The sequence below is a fragment of the Ascidiella aspersa genome, chromosome 9 (genome assembly GCF_963924565.1).
Source record: "Ascidiella aspersa chromosome 9, kaAscAspe10.2, whole genome shotgun sequence".
NCBI classification, from domain to species: domain Eukaryota; kingdom Metazoa; phylum Chordata; class Ascidiacea; order Phlebobranchia; family Ascidiidae; genus Ascidiella; species Ascidiella aspersa.
Genome location: NC_139455.1, coordinates 12,650,220 through 12,667,227, shown reverse-complemented (window position 1 = coordinate 12,667,227; position 17,008 = coordinate 12,650,220). Strand labels below are relative to the sequence as shown.

General features: G+C 34.3%; 1 protein-coding gene across 1 annotated transcript in view; it reads right to left on the bottom strand.

Moving 5' to 3' along the window:
* Window positions 1-5,948, bottom strand: part of LOC146133042 (outer dynein arm-docking complex subunit 3-like) — a 49,877-nt gene extending 43,929 nt beyond the window's left edge. The window contains exon 1 of the mRNA XM_083397633.1: window positions 5,852-5,948. Coding sequence (XP_083253759.1) covers window positions 5,852-5,948 — 97 coding nt within the window. The remainder of the gene's footprint in view (window positions 1-5,851) is intronic.
* Window positions 5,949-17,008: the final 11,060 nt, after the last annotated feature.

The following is a 17,008-nucleotide window of genomic DNA, read 5'->3' as shown; positions in this document are numbered from 1 at the left end:
CCTGTGTATTGATTAAATGCTTACAACTACTTTGATTTGAGGCCAATGCTTAATTATGGTACATGATTTTTAACAACATTACTAACAAACCCAATAACCTATGACAACCATTTAGAAAATTAATAAAAAATAGTTCATACCAGGGCTGCGGAGTGGGTTGAAAATAACCCGAGTCCGACTCCGCCCTGGTTTGTATCAACATGACCTTATATGAGCCAGAAATTGTTGCATGGATTGAAATAGAGTAAAGCAATAAAAAGTTGAAAACTGTACTGAGCTTTTAAAAATTGACGTTCAGTTCAAAATGTTATCCAAATTTAGTTGAATTACAACCAACTTCATTTTTACTGTATAATGATTTCGTTAGAGATATTTACGGTATACGAGAGCCGGTAGAAAGCCACGCAAGCATGATCTGTTGCGTTAGGTTCAGCTCGAACCTAAAAAAAATGTTTTGCCAATTACAATGCTTCGCAATATTTAGCCCTACACGACGTTGTTATGCTAATCGTTACATTAGTCTTTAGTCCATGTTAAGGATTTATTTGTTTTTTGTAAATTACGTTACAACTAATATTAAACGATGGACTGCTTGGGTTCTAAAAATATTTTTATAGCCTAACAATCTGTGATGATGTGATCCACCTGTTGCGCCAAAATATTGGGTCTGACTGCCACAGCACGACACGAATCGCATTACAGAAAAATATAGGGTTGATAGAGAAATATATTATTTTAAATGGGAAAGTTTGACCGCTGATATGTTCGCCCGGTCGGTCGCTGGCATGACAGACAGACCGCGCGACAGATCGTAAAACTCTTAACAAAAAAACGATATTCAAGCGCCATTACCTGCTTGGACAGAAATATCAAATAAGGCTTATTTTCTTAATTAAAAAAATTGTAATGTTTTCAAGTTATGACTTTTATGTTTAGGAACTTCTTGAAGTATGTTACCGCGCAAAATTTACGTAGAGTTCGCAAAATATCGCATTTAAATGCGCGGTTTTGATATAGTAAAAAACTTTCCAGGATTATGTTTTGCTTGAATATCACACAATACGAATAATGGCTGCGTTGTATGCTTTAGTGGAGTATTTTGTCGTACCATGACAAACACAAACTTTCAGACACAATCAGCGTTCTCCGATCACAGCGAAATAAAACACACACATCAAATGGTTACACGACAATACACACACCAAATGGTTACATGTGAATTGCCACATTCATCTTTCATAGTCATGGTCTATTCACGAGGCAAACACATTTTTATGAGGCTAGCAAATTTAAACGGACATGTTACAACGTAATATATAATAGTGATAAAGAGTCCACGTCATGATAAATTTTTTTATGTTTACGACTAACCACGAACAATTTAAATATTTCACAAACTATTGCGGTTATTGTAGTTGTAATTGATTTACATCGATGAAATAATGCCAATAGTCACTTACTATAAGTAAAATTAAACGCGTATATTACGGCAGTTTTAACAGAAAGCAATTTTCATTTTAAACGGGATGATTTTTACGTTGGATCCATTTTGGTAGCACACAGCATTACTTTTTGGTTACGTACTTGCATTGTATAAAAAAACTGTGCACAAAGAGCAATTTAATCTTACAAAACAAAGAATTGAACTTGATTTTTTACAGTCACGCAAATTGGAGCCATAATAATTAATTTGTACCACGCCAGTCGATTCAATGTAGCTTCCACACAAATCTTATGAAGTGATAGTCTTATTGTGGAAAAGCAAGTTAAATCGTTTCAGACACCATAAAAGGCTACACGACACGTAAACGCAAAATAATATCATATGTTACGAAATTTATTGTTACTGAACGTGTGCAACGTTTCAGCAGAATTAAGTTTAAAATGTCTAGCAGAACTTTTAACCACGCAAAATTTAGGCAGAGTTCGCCAAATGTCGCGTTTGTTGTCGCAGTTTGAACAGTAAGCAATTTATATTTTGAACGGGTTACGGGTTTGTCTGACTGCACTCAGCTTAATATGGCGTTAAATGTAGAGGTTTAGCAGTTTCCAGGAAGGATTTTTCTTACGTTGTTCCCCATTTGGTGTCGGGATTACGTGTTTGCTTAAATATCACATAATTCGACCAAACACTGCCACCAAACGTATAATAAACATACTTTGATTAAACACCAAAATAAAAAAAAAAAAAAAAATATACCTACACGAACATCGTAGGACAAACCTTTCCCCACAAAATTGATAGTGATTAAGACCAAAGCCTAATGGATTTTTATAATATGTTCAACCACGTAACATTTAAGCAGAGTTCGCAAAACATTGCGTTTTTTGCAGCAGTTAACACTATAGGCATTTTTATTTCCAATGGGGATTTTTCTCACGCTTGACGCAGTTTCCACCTGAATTACATGTTTGCTTAAATATCACGTTATCAAGCAAGTATAGAACAATTGCTGCTACAACCGACAGTTTTACGTCCGAGAATTATTTCTAATTGACAAATGTCGCAGGTTTTCGTTACTTAAAAGATTTTAAAATCATCACACAACTTTGCACTTTGGCTTCATGTTAAATCCAAGGGGAGGGTGTGCGACTTCTAGAAAAACCTCTTGACGTTAAAATACAGACAACGTACAGCAACCCCAACCGAGTATAAACTACGCAACATTTGTACTGAGTTTCCAAAATATAGTGTTTATTGTAGCAGTTTGAACACTAAGCAAATTCACTTTTGTTCGATCTATATATGTCACGGGTTTTCGTTCGTAAAAAATGCGAGACATGTTTAGCCAAGGTTGTGTGTTTTGTAATTTGGTTTGGTGTTAAATACCCCAATATTTTTTTAGATCATCGGCTATAACATGCCGCTTTTAGTCAGTGAATGATCACAGCTCGTTTTCGCAATTCCTTTAGTGACCAATTTCAGACACAAAACTGCTTTTAGGTTATACGTTAACTTTTTATTTTTACACTCTTTTAATTAAATGCAAAAATTAATGGGAATTCACGGAGACGAAGAATTAGATCTTTAGAGCCATGAAAATAAATCACATAATTAAACAAGCTAGTATTTCTATTTAGTGACGCGCAGTGCAAACGTTTAGGCATGAGTAAAATATTATGCCATTCAAAAAATATGTTTGCATTATTTAGGCCTCTTACAACGATCTTACGCTATTCGTAACATTACGTTTTGCGTTTATGCTGATTGTCACATTTATCTTTCATAATCATGGACTATAACATGAGGCTAGCAGTTAAACATGTTACAACAAAATATGCAATAATGACAAAAGCCCACAGTATGATGGATTTTTTTCATTTTGTTTTTTCATTTGTATTTTTTGAACAGTTATCGGTAACCGCCTGTCCGCGAGTAGACTAAAATTTTGATTTAAACCCAGACCGTTCGTAAAACCCTGGAAAAAATTCAAAAACAATTAAATGTATTGTTGTATTCAAAACACATTAACTTTCGTTCAAATATACTCCATAATCGATTGGTATGATAAAAATTCGCATTTACTATCAAGCTCTCGTGACGTTCAAAACAAACCAGTGTGCTATGGCCATATGAGTTACATAGCACGTTCACATTATGCAAAAATACATATCTTTATTGCAAAATCTAACAGTCTAACTCCTAGTACTTACAGCATTATCGTAAAATGGGCTAAAAGATATTATGCTTAAGCGTGCTTACTCCTCAACATAAAGTGCAACAGAATAAATTCATGCAAACAATCTTCATAAACAATGTTCCACAATGAAATGATTTATTACTTTGATATAGCAGGAGAGGTGTCAAAAAAATTATGCATTTGAATTAGTTTTAGCAAGTTTCAGCCTCTATAGAAATGACACAAAAAAGCCTTATTATTTTTTGACTAGTCAAAAAAAGTCAAAATTTACACGTTTGGTCAAAATTTGTCAAAATTATTTCAAGTCAAAATCGTTTACAAAATGCCTAAAAATCATTACAAAATATTAACAAATCTGTGATACGTTGCTTAAAATTGTCGTTCAGTTAAAATTTTATCAAAATTTAGTTTTACATCTGATCCAAAAACATTTTAACTGCATTATATTTGCATTAGAGCAATATACGATTTATAAACGCGTTAGGATCACCGAATTTCTAATTTGCTTTAGATAGTTTTGTATCTCAGATTTGGACAACTGTTTTGTGCAGTATTTGATGTATGTTCTCTCGGTGGTAATTTGCAATTATCCAATTTACTATTTCGATAATCTCACATCTTGCTTTAATAATTTTTGAAAATTATTTTTAACTTGTATTTTAGCTGAACTGATTATTCAACAATTTTAATTGTTTTTATTTGGCATTTTTATAGTTTTTGTCTTTTTGATATGCCAAAAGTATCAACTAGCCCAGGAATGTCCAACCTTTTAGCCGAATAGGCCGCATTGCCACTTTAAAAAAACGCAAAACCCATTAAATTAAAGGGATGACGTCATAAGTTACGTCATATTGTGACGTCATAAAATGACTTAACTTATAAACACCCGTTCTTCCATAGTGAACTCGTGCGCAATGTAAGTGAATCTCGGCCTAATAGCGCGAAACGCGAAAAAAAAAATTGAGTTTACATGCCGTATCATGCCATGGTACGACACCTTCGGGCTGATATGTTTCCTTAAAACGGTCCGCAAAAACACACACATTAAGAAAAAACACACATCTTGCTTAACAATGATGGATGCGCAAGTGTTTGATGGATGTTGAAATACGACATTAGACTCGATTATAGTCTCAGAAAAGATATTAGATTAGGTGTACATCAAGATCAAATACTGTGCGTTTTACACATTTGAATGATAGTCGAAACAATTCTTTAAATAAAGGCTACTGAAAGTGAGAATAAGTGGTGGGCCGCACGTAAACATCAGGCGGGCCGCAGGTTGGACATCCTTAAACTAGCCTATATGCATTTTTAAGAGATTTGCATTTTAAACCCGAAAAATGACTGATTTGCGTACTAACGACGCCAAAACACTAAATGCGGTACTTTATACGAAAAGGCGTTGTTTAAATCAATGTATTACTGTTAGGTTAAAATTTTGTCAAAAAAAAAATATTTGTATGTCAAAATTTAAAATTTCTCATTTTTTGGTCAAAAACTCGCCCTAATTATTATGTATAATACCAAGTGTGACTTATTTTAAATAAATGCTTTAAATACCCTTATTTTGGCAAGCTGGTAGAGGTAGGAATAGGTAATAGTGGTATAGGTATACGGGTGTAATTTATTGGTATACAAGTATAATTTAATGGGATACAAGTGTAATTTAAGAAACACGTCAATGGCTAAAAGTTTTATTAAAATGAGCCGCGGGCTGGGTTAAATTGCTTGGTGGGCCAGATGCCGCCCGCGGGTTTCATTAAGTTCAATAGATTGTAATTCTAATGGTTCTGCCAGTCTTCCTAAACCTTTTTATTCATGAATCACAACGAAAAGAAAAAAAATGGCCAGAGTGCCGAAGGTAGCCTATAATGTGTCAATAGAAAACGAGATAAAACAAGGAATAAATGCGAAAGGTGATGTGCAGAAGTAAAGAGGTGACAAAATATATGCATAAGTCTTACTGCCCAACCATAACTAAAACGTACTAAAAGCGTGCGTATTATCATACTTTTTATTTTTCAACCCAAAATTATTATAAAATATGTTGATTGGGGTTTACAGCTGTGCAACAGATTGCATAGAACATATTTCATTCGCATCAAGCAAAAAAAAAATATATATAAAAAATATATATATATAGCTATATGCATGTAAATTTATTCCGTTCACGCAACCGTTTCTTGTTAACCGACATTAACTCCCACCTCTTAAATGTATCTTCTCTCTAACCTCCATAATCTTGTTTGAGACATAAAGCTGTCTGGATTTTACATGTTCATCTGTTTGCATATCACTTGGCATTGCTAGACAACATTAGGTTTGCGTTTTACAAATTGTTAAAAAAAACAACTATTAAGACAATCATACAAACCTTTTCGTCGCGTTTCGTGTAATTTACACTGGATAATTATAAACCAGGGCTTTAGGCAAAAAAATAATAATATAAAATATTTCAGAATCGCTCATATTTTTCCATTGTTCTGTTAAAACTAATCTATGACAAAACAAAGCTTTTTTCGAAGCAAATATTTTGGTTTACAGCATAACAAATTAAAGAAAACATCCCTATTTTCCAAGAACTTTTTTTCCACGAAAGCCATATAATACTTTTTTAACATCTAGTTACACGTTGGCAAAAATAGTAAATTAAGCAGGGCCTTTTATTTTGTTCTCATTTAAAGACAGAACATGCTATGCACCAAAAATGAATTAGCTAAGTTTGCACAACTTTAATTACGGAGTTCCCTTAAAAAATAGGGCCATTTGGATATTAGGAGATAGAGATTCCCCAAACGGCCTTCAATTTTTCAAGCGCACTATAAATCAAATATTTGCTTAGTGGAAACATTTCTAAGAGGGGACCTTGCTCAGGTGCTTGATGCTACTTGTTAGTAATGTACCTTTGTGACGTCAATGATAAAAAACATGTCGCGGCCCCAAGTTGGGTCGTCTTACAATTTTCGTTGTTTGCTTGTTTAAGCATTTATAGAAGGCTTAAAGCAAAATATAAAATATCACACAAAATTATAGAATAATTATAAAGGAAACAAAGGCTGAGGCTTGAGATCACGCAGTGTTACCCCTAGTTAATCTTTTTCAACAAAAAATACTTCTGAAAAGGACTTCAGCCATAAAATCGAAATAAGACCAACATCAACGTCGAAACAAGATATGTCCCGAAAATAATTTTTCGGCCCATATAAATAGAGGGGGTGCGGTTCTTGTATATTTTGTTGGGGGGGAATATTTTCAGGGCCTAATGTTTATTTTTTTTGTGTTAGTTGGCCGTTAGAAAATAGCGCTACTTGCCCGGGCTATTGTTCAATATTATTAATTTCACTTTGGTTCATGGTTAAGTATATTTGTTGCATGCTCTATATCCGAGCTACAAAAAATATCGAAAATTAGTTTACTTAGTGCTACGTACAAATAAATTTACGGACAAATAAATTCCAAAACTATTTTTATCCAAACTACGTACGGTCAAAATAGTGCCCAAATTAGTTTTATTTGGGCTACGTACGATTAAAAAAGTGCCGAAATTAGTTTTATTGGATCTACGTGTGGACAATAGAGTTCCCAAAATATTTTGTCTGGACTACATAAAAAGCAGTGTTGCGTGTTGTTGTGCATGAATCGACTAAATGATAGCCCGAATTTATGTCATTATAAATATGTAAAACGCGAGGGCGAAATCTCATTTTATTTAGCCTAAAAAGAAAACCTTCGAGCTTTTCTTGGCTTATGGTCTAATCTGGCGTCATAGTTTACGAGCGTCATATAAATGAAGCTTCTAGCAATGCTTCCCGGCTTTCTAGGATGAGTGGTACTTTGTTACATGGCCTTGCCTCTTCATGTATTACCGCGACAATAACATTAAATACCTACGGCGAAGTATTTAGGGAATAATCAAAAAATATATTTGATAAATATAATTTACTTAGATAATGCGTTCGGCCATGTTATTAAATTTTCGCCATCGTTGCAACACAGGCAAAAAGACTCAAAACCAAATCGTGCACAATGTGCACTTGAGATATGTGGCGATCAACTCATAGTGTACCAGTGCACGTTATACAGTAAAAGAAATAACTATATTAAACGATATCTTCTAAGTTGTTTATTGTATTGAAATGTAATACATGTTATCAATTCTTTTTATTTTTATATATTTTTTAATTGAGTCCAATTCTATGGATTTCTGATTATATGGAGTAAATTTAGGCTATATGCATGTTATTTTTCTTTCGTTTGTTTTTATGATTATATTTGTGTTAATTGAGTCCCAACTGTATGGATTTTCGATTATATGGGGCAAATAAGAAACAACCAGAGGTAACTAAACCTGCAAAATACTTTTAAACGTTCATATTTTTCATCTATTCTGCTTTTGTGGGCATGGTTATAACGTCATTAGGTATTGGATTGTGATACTGTTTGTCCACGATATTGGTTATCGGAATGAAATGTTAAGTTTTAGGCACCCCTACCCAATTGCATATGTTGATAGGACTTTTAAACGTACGGCAACACTTATTGTATTTAAAGACTTTCTGTTTGACCATTTTTAATCTAATTTGACTGCAATATTGAATTTTAATTTTGTTAGGTAGGCCAAAAAATGTTTTTTAATTTGTTGAACATTGAATAACGATACGTCACATTTTTTTAAATGATCAATTAGGAAAAAAACTTTCGTAATTAATGGCTCGATCGACATCGCTGACTCACTTCATTTAAAAAAATAGCATTGTTCTTAATTATAAAATACATTTAAAAGAAGTGATTGTTCAACTTTAAGTGAGGCTATAATTCCGTAAATTAAAAAAACTTCAACACAAAAGTTTATTTTACAAAACCAGAAATTTGAAGGCGTCACGGCACGTATAGCACAAAAACAATTAAGGGAACAAAACAGGGCGAAACGCAATCGTAAGATTTAAATGGAAAAGCGGAACGCAAACTGCAACATTTTTAAATGGAAAGCAGGACGCAAATTGCAGCAGAAATATTTGCGAAATACTATAAACGAACTAATATCGATAGGTAATATAAAAATGCAACAGAAATTGAACAAACAAACTTAAATATAATCTCAAATGACAAAAAAAGAAAAAAGGAATTATAGTAAAAAGAAATTAAACATGAACAAAATATAAAAAGCTATCTAAATAAAAAAAATCTAAAAATCAATTACACTGAAGGGAAAGACGAACAAAAAAATGCTACAGAAACATAACTGCATATATTCTGGTAAGAATTCAGCACGTGCAAATCCTTCACCTGCATTTCGGCCTGTTTTTAAGTTCGATAATAATCAGGCTTGCCAGATGGCAAAAATAGAAAAAGCCAAACTTACCTAAAAAACAAGTAAAATTTTCTACAAACTCTAACAAGCCTATGTTTTTCCTTAAATTAATAAAAAAAGGAATTAATGGTCATGCTTGTACATTGAATTTCTCTTTTTGTGGCAATTTCGTCGCTTTTTGCAATTTTTTGGACAATTTTTCTCTTTTTACGTTAGTTTGATCGAATCTTAACATAACACTCGTGCAATATTTGAATAAAACAAAAAAAAGCCTGAAAAAGCCAAATTTCATTTGGATTGGACAAAATAGCGCCTTACCATCACAAGCGGTAAAAACAGTGATCACAGAAAACAAAGTGTGCTCTTTTTTACCCACTTTTTTGCGCACATGCACAGACAGGGGTTCTTACACTGGGGTCTATGGACCCCTTGGGGTCCGTGAACTAGTTTGGGGGGTCCATGAAGGTCTATTGAAAATATTAGTGTATATTTAAGAAGTAATCAATTTATTAAAGAAAACAATTTAATTAAAAATAAAACGGTTTTGCATCTATTTGTACTGTGACCTAAATTTATGACGTTATTTTTTAATTTTTTTTTGCCTACAGTGGTGCACGCGAGATGAAAGAAAATTTTAGGGGTCCGCGGTACAAATATTTAAGAACCCCTGCATTAAGAGCACAAACATTGACGTGAGGTGAACATTAGATGCAGATTTAGTGCACACTAGGTGCTAATATCGCAAGTGCACAATGTGCACCCTCACATGCGCAATGAACCGCGCACAATGTGCACATTTTGGTTGTGAGCACATCACAATCAGACTCCTAGTACTTTTGCCAATTTTACTACGTTAATTTTTACCATGCCTTGGTCCGTGTATTCACTGTTAAATTAGAATTTAATACAACACTTTACCTAACCCCAAACCCCACCCTACACCCAACTCCCAGAATAACCTTAGCCCTAATCCTTTTTCTAGGACGTATTTAGTTCAGAGTTAATTCAGAGGATTTCAAACTTACACTTTACTAAATTTTACTGCGTATTTGGCTTTGTTATGTCGTTGGGTTGAATACTATGATTTTATAGAATTTTCTGCTTTAGGTATTGCCTTTTAGGTCTTATTATGTGTTCCCAGTCAAGGGACAACCATCGCTATTTTTTCTCCGATCACCGCAAAATGCAAATAAACATATCACATGTTTTTTGTTTTTTTAAACATATCACATGTTATAAATTTTCTATTTACGGAACGTGTATAGTGCTACGTAGTGCAGCGTTTAGGCATAAGTAAAACTGATATGTACTTAAAATAATATTTTCGCATTATTTAGCCCTCCGAAGAGTTCGTAACATCAATTACATGCATTTGAATTGCCACATTTTTTTTATAGCGTTAGTCATGGTCTATCAGCAGGGCAAACAATGTTCCATATGAGAACAATTAACACAGACATGTTACAATGTAATCTGTAATAGTGAAGAGTCCACATCATAACGTATATTTTAATTTTGTTTAAGTAAACTGGTCAATACTGCGTTGTTTGCAGCGGTTTCAACAGCAACCATTTTTTGTTGCCAAACGGGATTTTCTAGGTTGGATGCAGTTTGATTACATTCTTTTTGCATTGTACAAAAAAAAAACTGAAGAAAAATGAATATAAGCTCACAAGGCGAAGAATTGATTTTGACTCTTTACTGTCACACAGATAATAGCGATAATGATAATAACCTATACCTGGGCAACGCCGGATTTGTCATCTATAGTAAAAAGTAAAACGTAAAACGTAAAACTCGTAGTAAAACGTAAAACATTACCGAAACCTGAAAGAATAAAATGTAAATCCGTCGGATTACATCTCAGTTGGTCGGAATTAGACCTGAAGCAGTGATATACGTAAACTCGGAGGAATAAGACAGAATCCTGTCGGAATAATAGCAAAACGCTTTCAAATAACACCGAAAGCAATCAAAACATAAAGACGTTCCATTTTCACAGTTTTTATAATTTGACATTTCATTTGCTTAAACATTTCAAAGTAAAGTAAAATACTTATACATATAGCAAAGTAATAGTAAAATTGATAAAATGATCACAAACATGTAACAGCAGTACCGGTCCAGATTAAAAGTTTTAAAACGAGAACCGTGCAGCAGCGCCCCGCGGACAAGGCAACCTGACGTGGCATTTGATAAAAACAAGTCGAGATAAAAAAAAAAGGATAAAGAGAAGTGCTTCGAGCAGGGGTGGCTAGCCAGTCAGCGACCAAAAGTCACATTTTTGCTGAAAAAAAAAAACAAAAAAAAAACGCCGTTTCCTACAAAGTCCTCTTCAGAACCGAGCATCGCTGGTGCTTTATTCAAACAATCCTCAGAGGTTGCCAACTAAGTCTATCTTGTATATCACAACTGTCATATAATGCGCTACTAAAATACAAGGTCAAAGCAGACTTCAATAACTAGATAGTTCCAGTTTTCTAAATCATTAAATTAAAATAAAATGCGGCCGCTTCTTATCTAATTTGGTAAAAGTGAAATGCTTTATGTCTAATTCTAATCTACTTTTAAAAAGCCGATATAAATCTAGTTGTCCAAGTCTGGGTCAAAGTGCAACTGTGGTAGGACAGACGTGTTAATGTTCAGGCTCCTGCGTTCAATGGTACTAAGTATTCTATGCTAATATCTTTATATTCCGTAATAGTCGTTCGTAGGCAATATTTTGCATCATTTGCGTTTTTTAATTGGAGGAAGCATGGGGATTCTCGATCGTAGTCGTATCGAATAAATCGAATGGATTTTTTCTTTACATCAGCCTTTCTTAACCTGGGGTAAATTTACCCGAGTTTTACCCGGGTTAAATTTCCTCGTTTTAGGGAGTAAACGGTGGTGTACAGAGGTATTTTGGAAGGACCACGAGCTTTGCATGCGCAAAATCAAAAAAATAGGTGCTTGGTTTGCAATAGACAATAATAAAGAGAAAATCATGGAGTGGAATTATCCACCGTGTGGTGATTAATGTCGAAACACCCTCTGGCACAAAAACATATTTTTTAACGTGGAATATGACAGAATTTAGAAGTGGAGAATAAAACCCACACTTAAACGACATTGATATTTTAATTCTTGATATTAATTTGTTAAATCCGTTTACCACAAATGAACAATTCCAAGGTCAAGATATATATATATATATATATATTTACCGTATAGGAAACGTTGCTACACAGTAAGCAATTAAATTTCACGGACAAATTAAAAAGAACTATTTTTGTCAATTTCACAATCGGTGACCGGTTACAACTGACAAATCCAGTGAGTTGCGATAACACGATTGTCTCATTCGCAATGCCACTGCTCTTTTCAGTCGTTTGAAGTAAGCGCGCCAACAACGTTACGTTAAGACGACTCTCTGATTAGTTGATAGTGGAGGACGTCAAATGAGCGAGCGGTATACACTATAGTTTTGGTTGAGTTGCAGCACAGCACTAACAGGTCTTCAACTATGTAGCGTAGCGGGAGGAAAAAGTAGCTGCTCTTTAACCTGTCAATAGAGCGCTTTCACCTCAGTTTACTTTATAGTAGGATAAAATTTATTAAGAAATTATATATAGTATTTGTGCCCATAGATTGTTCTTAGCTGGATGGCTTGTTAAGTTTTCTATTATTTGCAAACTAGTTAGGATTACTGAAAACGGTTTAACATATTCTGTATAATATGAGTTTGTGTTGGATATGTTAGACAATGTTTCCACGTGTTCAAATGAACATTATTGTATTAAAATACGAATTTTCAACTTGGGTAATTCCCCGTTTTTTCGTTTGATGTTAATGACGGTATAAAATAGTGACGGGTGTGACGTCATAAAATAGTGACTGTAATGACATCATAAATAAATAAAAAATTAATCAGAAACCGTCCATTAACGTCCAGCAAAAGCATTGGTTGATCCCTTGAAGGGAGTACGCTAAATTGCAAGCACGTATCTCGCTACCTGCAATACTAAACGGGGTGGGGGGGGGGGTCCGGACACCGTAACTAAGATCTAATTAAAAAATATCAAGCTTTGCAATTTCCGGATGTGGTAAGTATTTCATAATAAATTAATGCCATATAGATATGAAATTATTATGGTTGGTTGTGAAAATGGTGGTGAATGTATTGTTGTTTTTATCACTGTTTTAACCACAACATTTAAACTAATGTGTTACACTTTTATCTCAGTCAGGGGTCGGCAACCTTTCATATGCCGTGTGCCAGTTTATGAATAATTTCAAAACATCAACAACTCGCGTGCCAAACATTTTTTTTGTTTGGTTTTGCACTGGCAACCAGGGCTCCGGAGTCGGTTAAAAACAACCCGAGTCCGACTCCGGCACAATGTGCAATTTTATCGAGTCCAGAGTCCGGCTCAGACTCTACACTCTACAGCAGGGGTCGGCAACCTTTTTCTAGTCGCGGGCCAAAACCAAACTTAAAAAGTTTCCTGCGGGCCGCACAAAATGATGACTAAGAATTGTGTTACTAAAATGTTAGAACAACTCTGAATCAGGCGGGCCTCGGATATTGTTTGCACTTAAAAAGTGTTTAATTACATTTACAGAGGCAGTAAAGTATTGAGGCAAAGCGAATAAAAAGTGTAATAAAATTACTTTTAGGGAACACGATAACATTTAAAGTTAATCTAGTTCAGTGTTTATTAACTATTTGAAGACAAGGCTCATCTGGCGAGCGAAGCGATCGCGATTTTTTTGCTATACCGGTATTTCTTTTAAATTTTTGCAAGTTTTTATTACATTGCCGAAAATAAAAAGCAAAAAAATTATAAAAACTATATATACAATATTTTTTTTAACTTTTTTCCATTTTGCGCTATACGCACTTGGCAGCCTTCCGCGGCGCAACGGAAAGAATCGCTGATCTAGTTGAAAATGCAGCATCAAAACGTAAACAAACCGGACGCTTAACAAACATTCGCGCAAAGCGCGAAAATTTTTTGCAATTACGTAGTTATAATAGTCTAAAAGTATGTGAAATAGACTCGTGTCAAAGAGGTCAAATTTGTCAAAGAGGCGGCGGGCCGAATGAATTACATCGGTGGGCGGGATCCGGCCCGCGGTCCGTAGGTTGCCGACCCTGCTCTACAATCTGTATTTCACCGATTTACGTAACTAAAATAAAAATGGCAATCCTACGGATCATAGGGTTAATGGAAAATATGCCATCATTTGCTATTCCACCTTAACAATTTATAGTTTGCTGCCTTATCAGTTTCGAAATTTAGTACTGCACATGCGCAAACGTCGGACGGTAGTTTTACCTAGTCCTAGTCTTACCCGAGTCCGACTCCGCAGTCCTGCTGTGATCTGCTAACTTACAAATGATCTGACATTTAATTTACGCATCTTGGGGTACGCCAATAAACCTAATTTCATAAGTTAAATTGTATAAAAACACCCTCACCCTGCTGAAAAAAACGAACTGTCACTAACACAATACCCGTGTAACGAACTGGCAATGTGGGAAAACATTTACTAGTGTTAGTGATGTAATAATAAAGTTAATGATCTGGTATTGGTGTAATGGTTGCACTATCTTAAGGTGATATAACGTGCGCGTTAAATCATTTGGCGTGCCCGGAAAAATCATCTCGCGTGCCACTTTTAGCACGCGTGCCAGGGGTTGCCGAACCCTGAACTATTATGTACTTTGTTTATTTTAACGCACGTTAGTAGGTGGCCGACAGAGAACCCTTCATTGTTTTTTCTTTCCATTGGCGGGGGTTTTAGTCACTGGTTATAGTTACCTTGTTTAAACTGTTTTAAACTATATTTTTTATCTAAAAATACACGAATATTTATCAATTTTTATGGATTCCGTTAGAAATGGTATTATTTTGTTATCTTAATTGCGCACATCACAAACTATATAAACAACATTACAGTACGGTTTTGTTTTAAGTTTTTACTTTAACGTTTATTGCATGAAATGGCACCAGGTTCGTAGTTAATCTACATCGTACGTAAATTCTTTTCGTCTCTCGCTGCCATCGTTTGCAACTGTAATTTTGTTTATATAGTTTGCGATGTGCGCAATCACGTTAACAAATATTACCATTTCAAACGGAATCCAAAAAAAAAAAAAATAATAAAATAAAGTGATAAATATTCGTGTATTTTTAGATGAAAAAATATAGTTTAAAACAGCTTAGACAATGTAACTATAACCACTGACTAAAAACGCCCGCGAATGAAAAGAAAAACAATAAAGGGTTCTCTGCCGGCCACCTACTAACGTGCGATAAAATAAACAAAGTACAAAGTTCAACGGGAAAAAGAGTAATATACCGCTCTCAGTTATCGCTTTCACAAAAGCGACTGAGTATTCCAATTTTGTTGAAGATAATTAAGATGGTTTGTCTGACACACGCGTTCCGCCCTCTAGTTGCCATCATAATATCATTGGCGTCTATACCTACCTTTTACATCATTACGAGATAGAGTTGAAGAGCCGAGCTATCGACCCACTCATGTGGGATTCAAATCAACGCCTTTGCACATTATTTAAAAATATTGCAGTTCAGCCTTCAAATCGAATTAATGCCACCCGACATCAAATGCCTCAGGCTTGGTTGTATTATCTCAGTGAGTCCTAAGTGAAAAAAATAACTTAACATTTTTATGGTGAAAAACAAATTTTGGCTGTTTTTCAAAGTTTATTTACTTCTAATAATCGTTTATAAAGATATAATGAGGATACCATAATTAGTATCATTTACATATCCAAACTGATATTTTTCGCCAATATAACGATCACCGTTGTTACAAGATAAATGCATTGCATAATTTTTTTACGTGTTTTTTCGATGCATGTTTACAATCACCCTCACACCATGTTCGCCATATTACCTTAAAAGTTTAATATATCGAGTAATGTGCAAACTTTTTGTATGCCCATGTAAGTCATTTTTCCTAAATTAAAGTTTAGCCAATTTAAAACAAAATAAACAAGCATTTTTGCGCTTCTCTAGATTAAGAATTAACTTCAGTATATTTGCATTCCTTATTGACGTGTAATCGAAAAATATCGAAATGTTTTTGGTGTAATGCCCATATTGAATATCTATAATGGGTTGTAAGGCTTAGAAAAATACCACGAGTGGCGCGCTTGGAAAAACGCTTAAGAACATTGAGTATTTACTGCTTATAGTATAATTAAAGTTTATCGCTACAATAAAATAAAAACATTGAAGTTCAAATAGGAGGCCCAACCTTCAAATATGATGCAAAACGTAATTTATATATTATTTTGTTGTATCGTCATGGTGGAATTTCTATATTTGCATTCTTTTGATTCTTACGTAATCGAATTTTAATTCCAAATAAATTGTAAAAAATATCTAGGACGTTACGGCGTACAGATTGCGTGTTTATAAATAAATTTATTATACATGAAAGCAAATGGTCTCTTATGGGGTTTTGCATTGTTTTTTCATTATTGCCCCCGATTTCATTCCGAAGTTTGTAATGGTGTTTTGGTGCTTAAGTTTTAATAAGAAACAAAAACTAAATGAAAATTAGTGTATCCTGTCGAGTGTCGCAGTCCGAGCGCCCAAAGGACGACGCGGCATAGAATCAGTTTTGCCATAACGCGACGCAGAATCCGGTTTTCCCCTTAAACAAAAAGCGATATTTGTCATTTGTTTGTAGGAATCCCGCCATTCATCGTAAAACAAAACTATATTTTGCGGCTTTGGTTTAATCAAATTCTCTTCAATAACGCATTTCACAAATTGTGTTTTACCACACCCCGTTGGGACAGCTATAACACAGGTAAGGGGTAAGTAAACTCCATTGAAAATTCAGTCGTAGGTAAATCACCAAAGAAAATATGTTAAAAATAAACTCTAATAATACATACCCTTAACTATAAACCAATTGTTGTCAATATTTTTTCCAATATAGAACTGCCAGAGAGACGCCAGTTAACCAATCTAGGAGATTGCTGCATCCTGTTGACATTTCGCAACATTTTACTACAATTGTTAAAAAT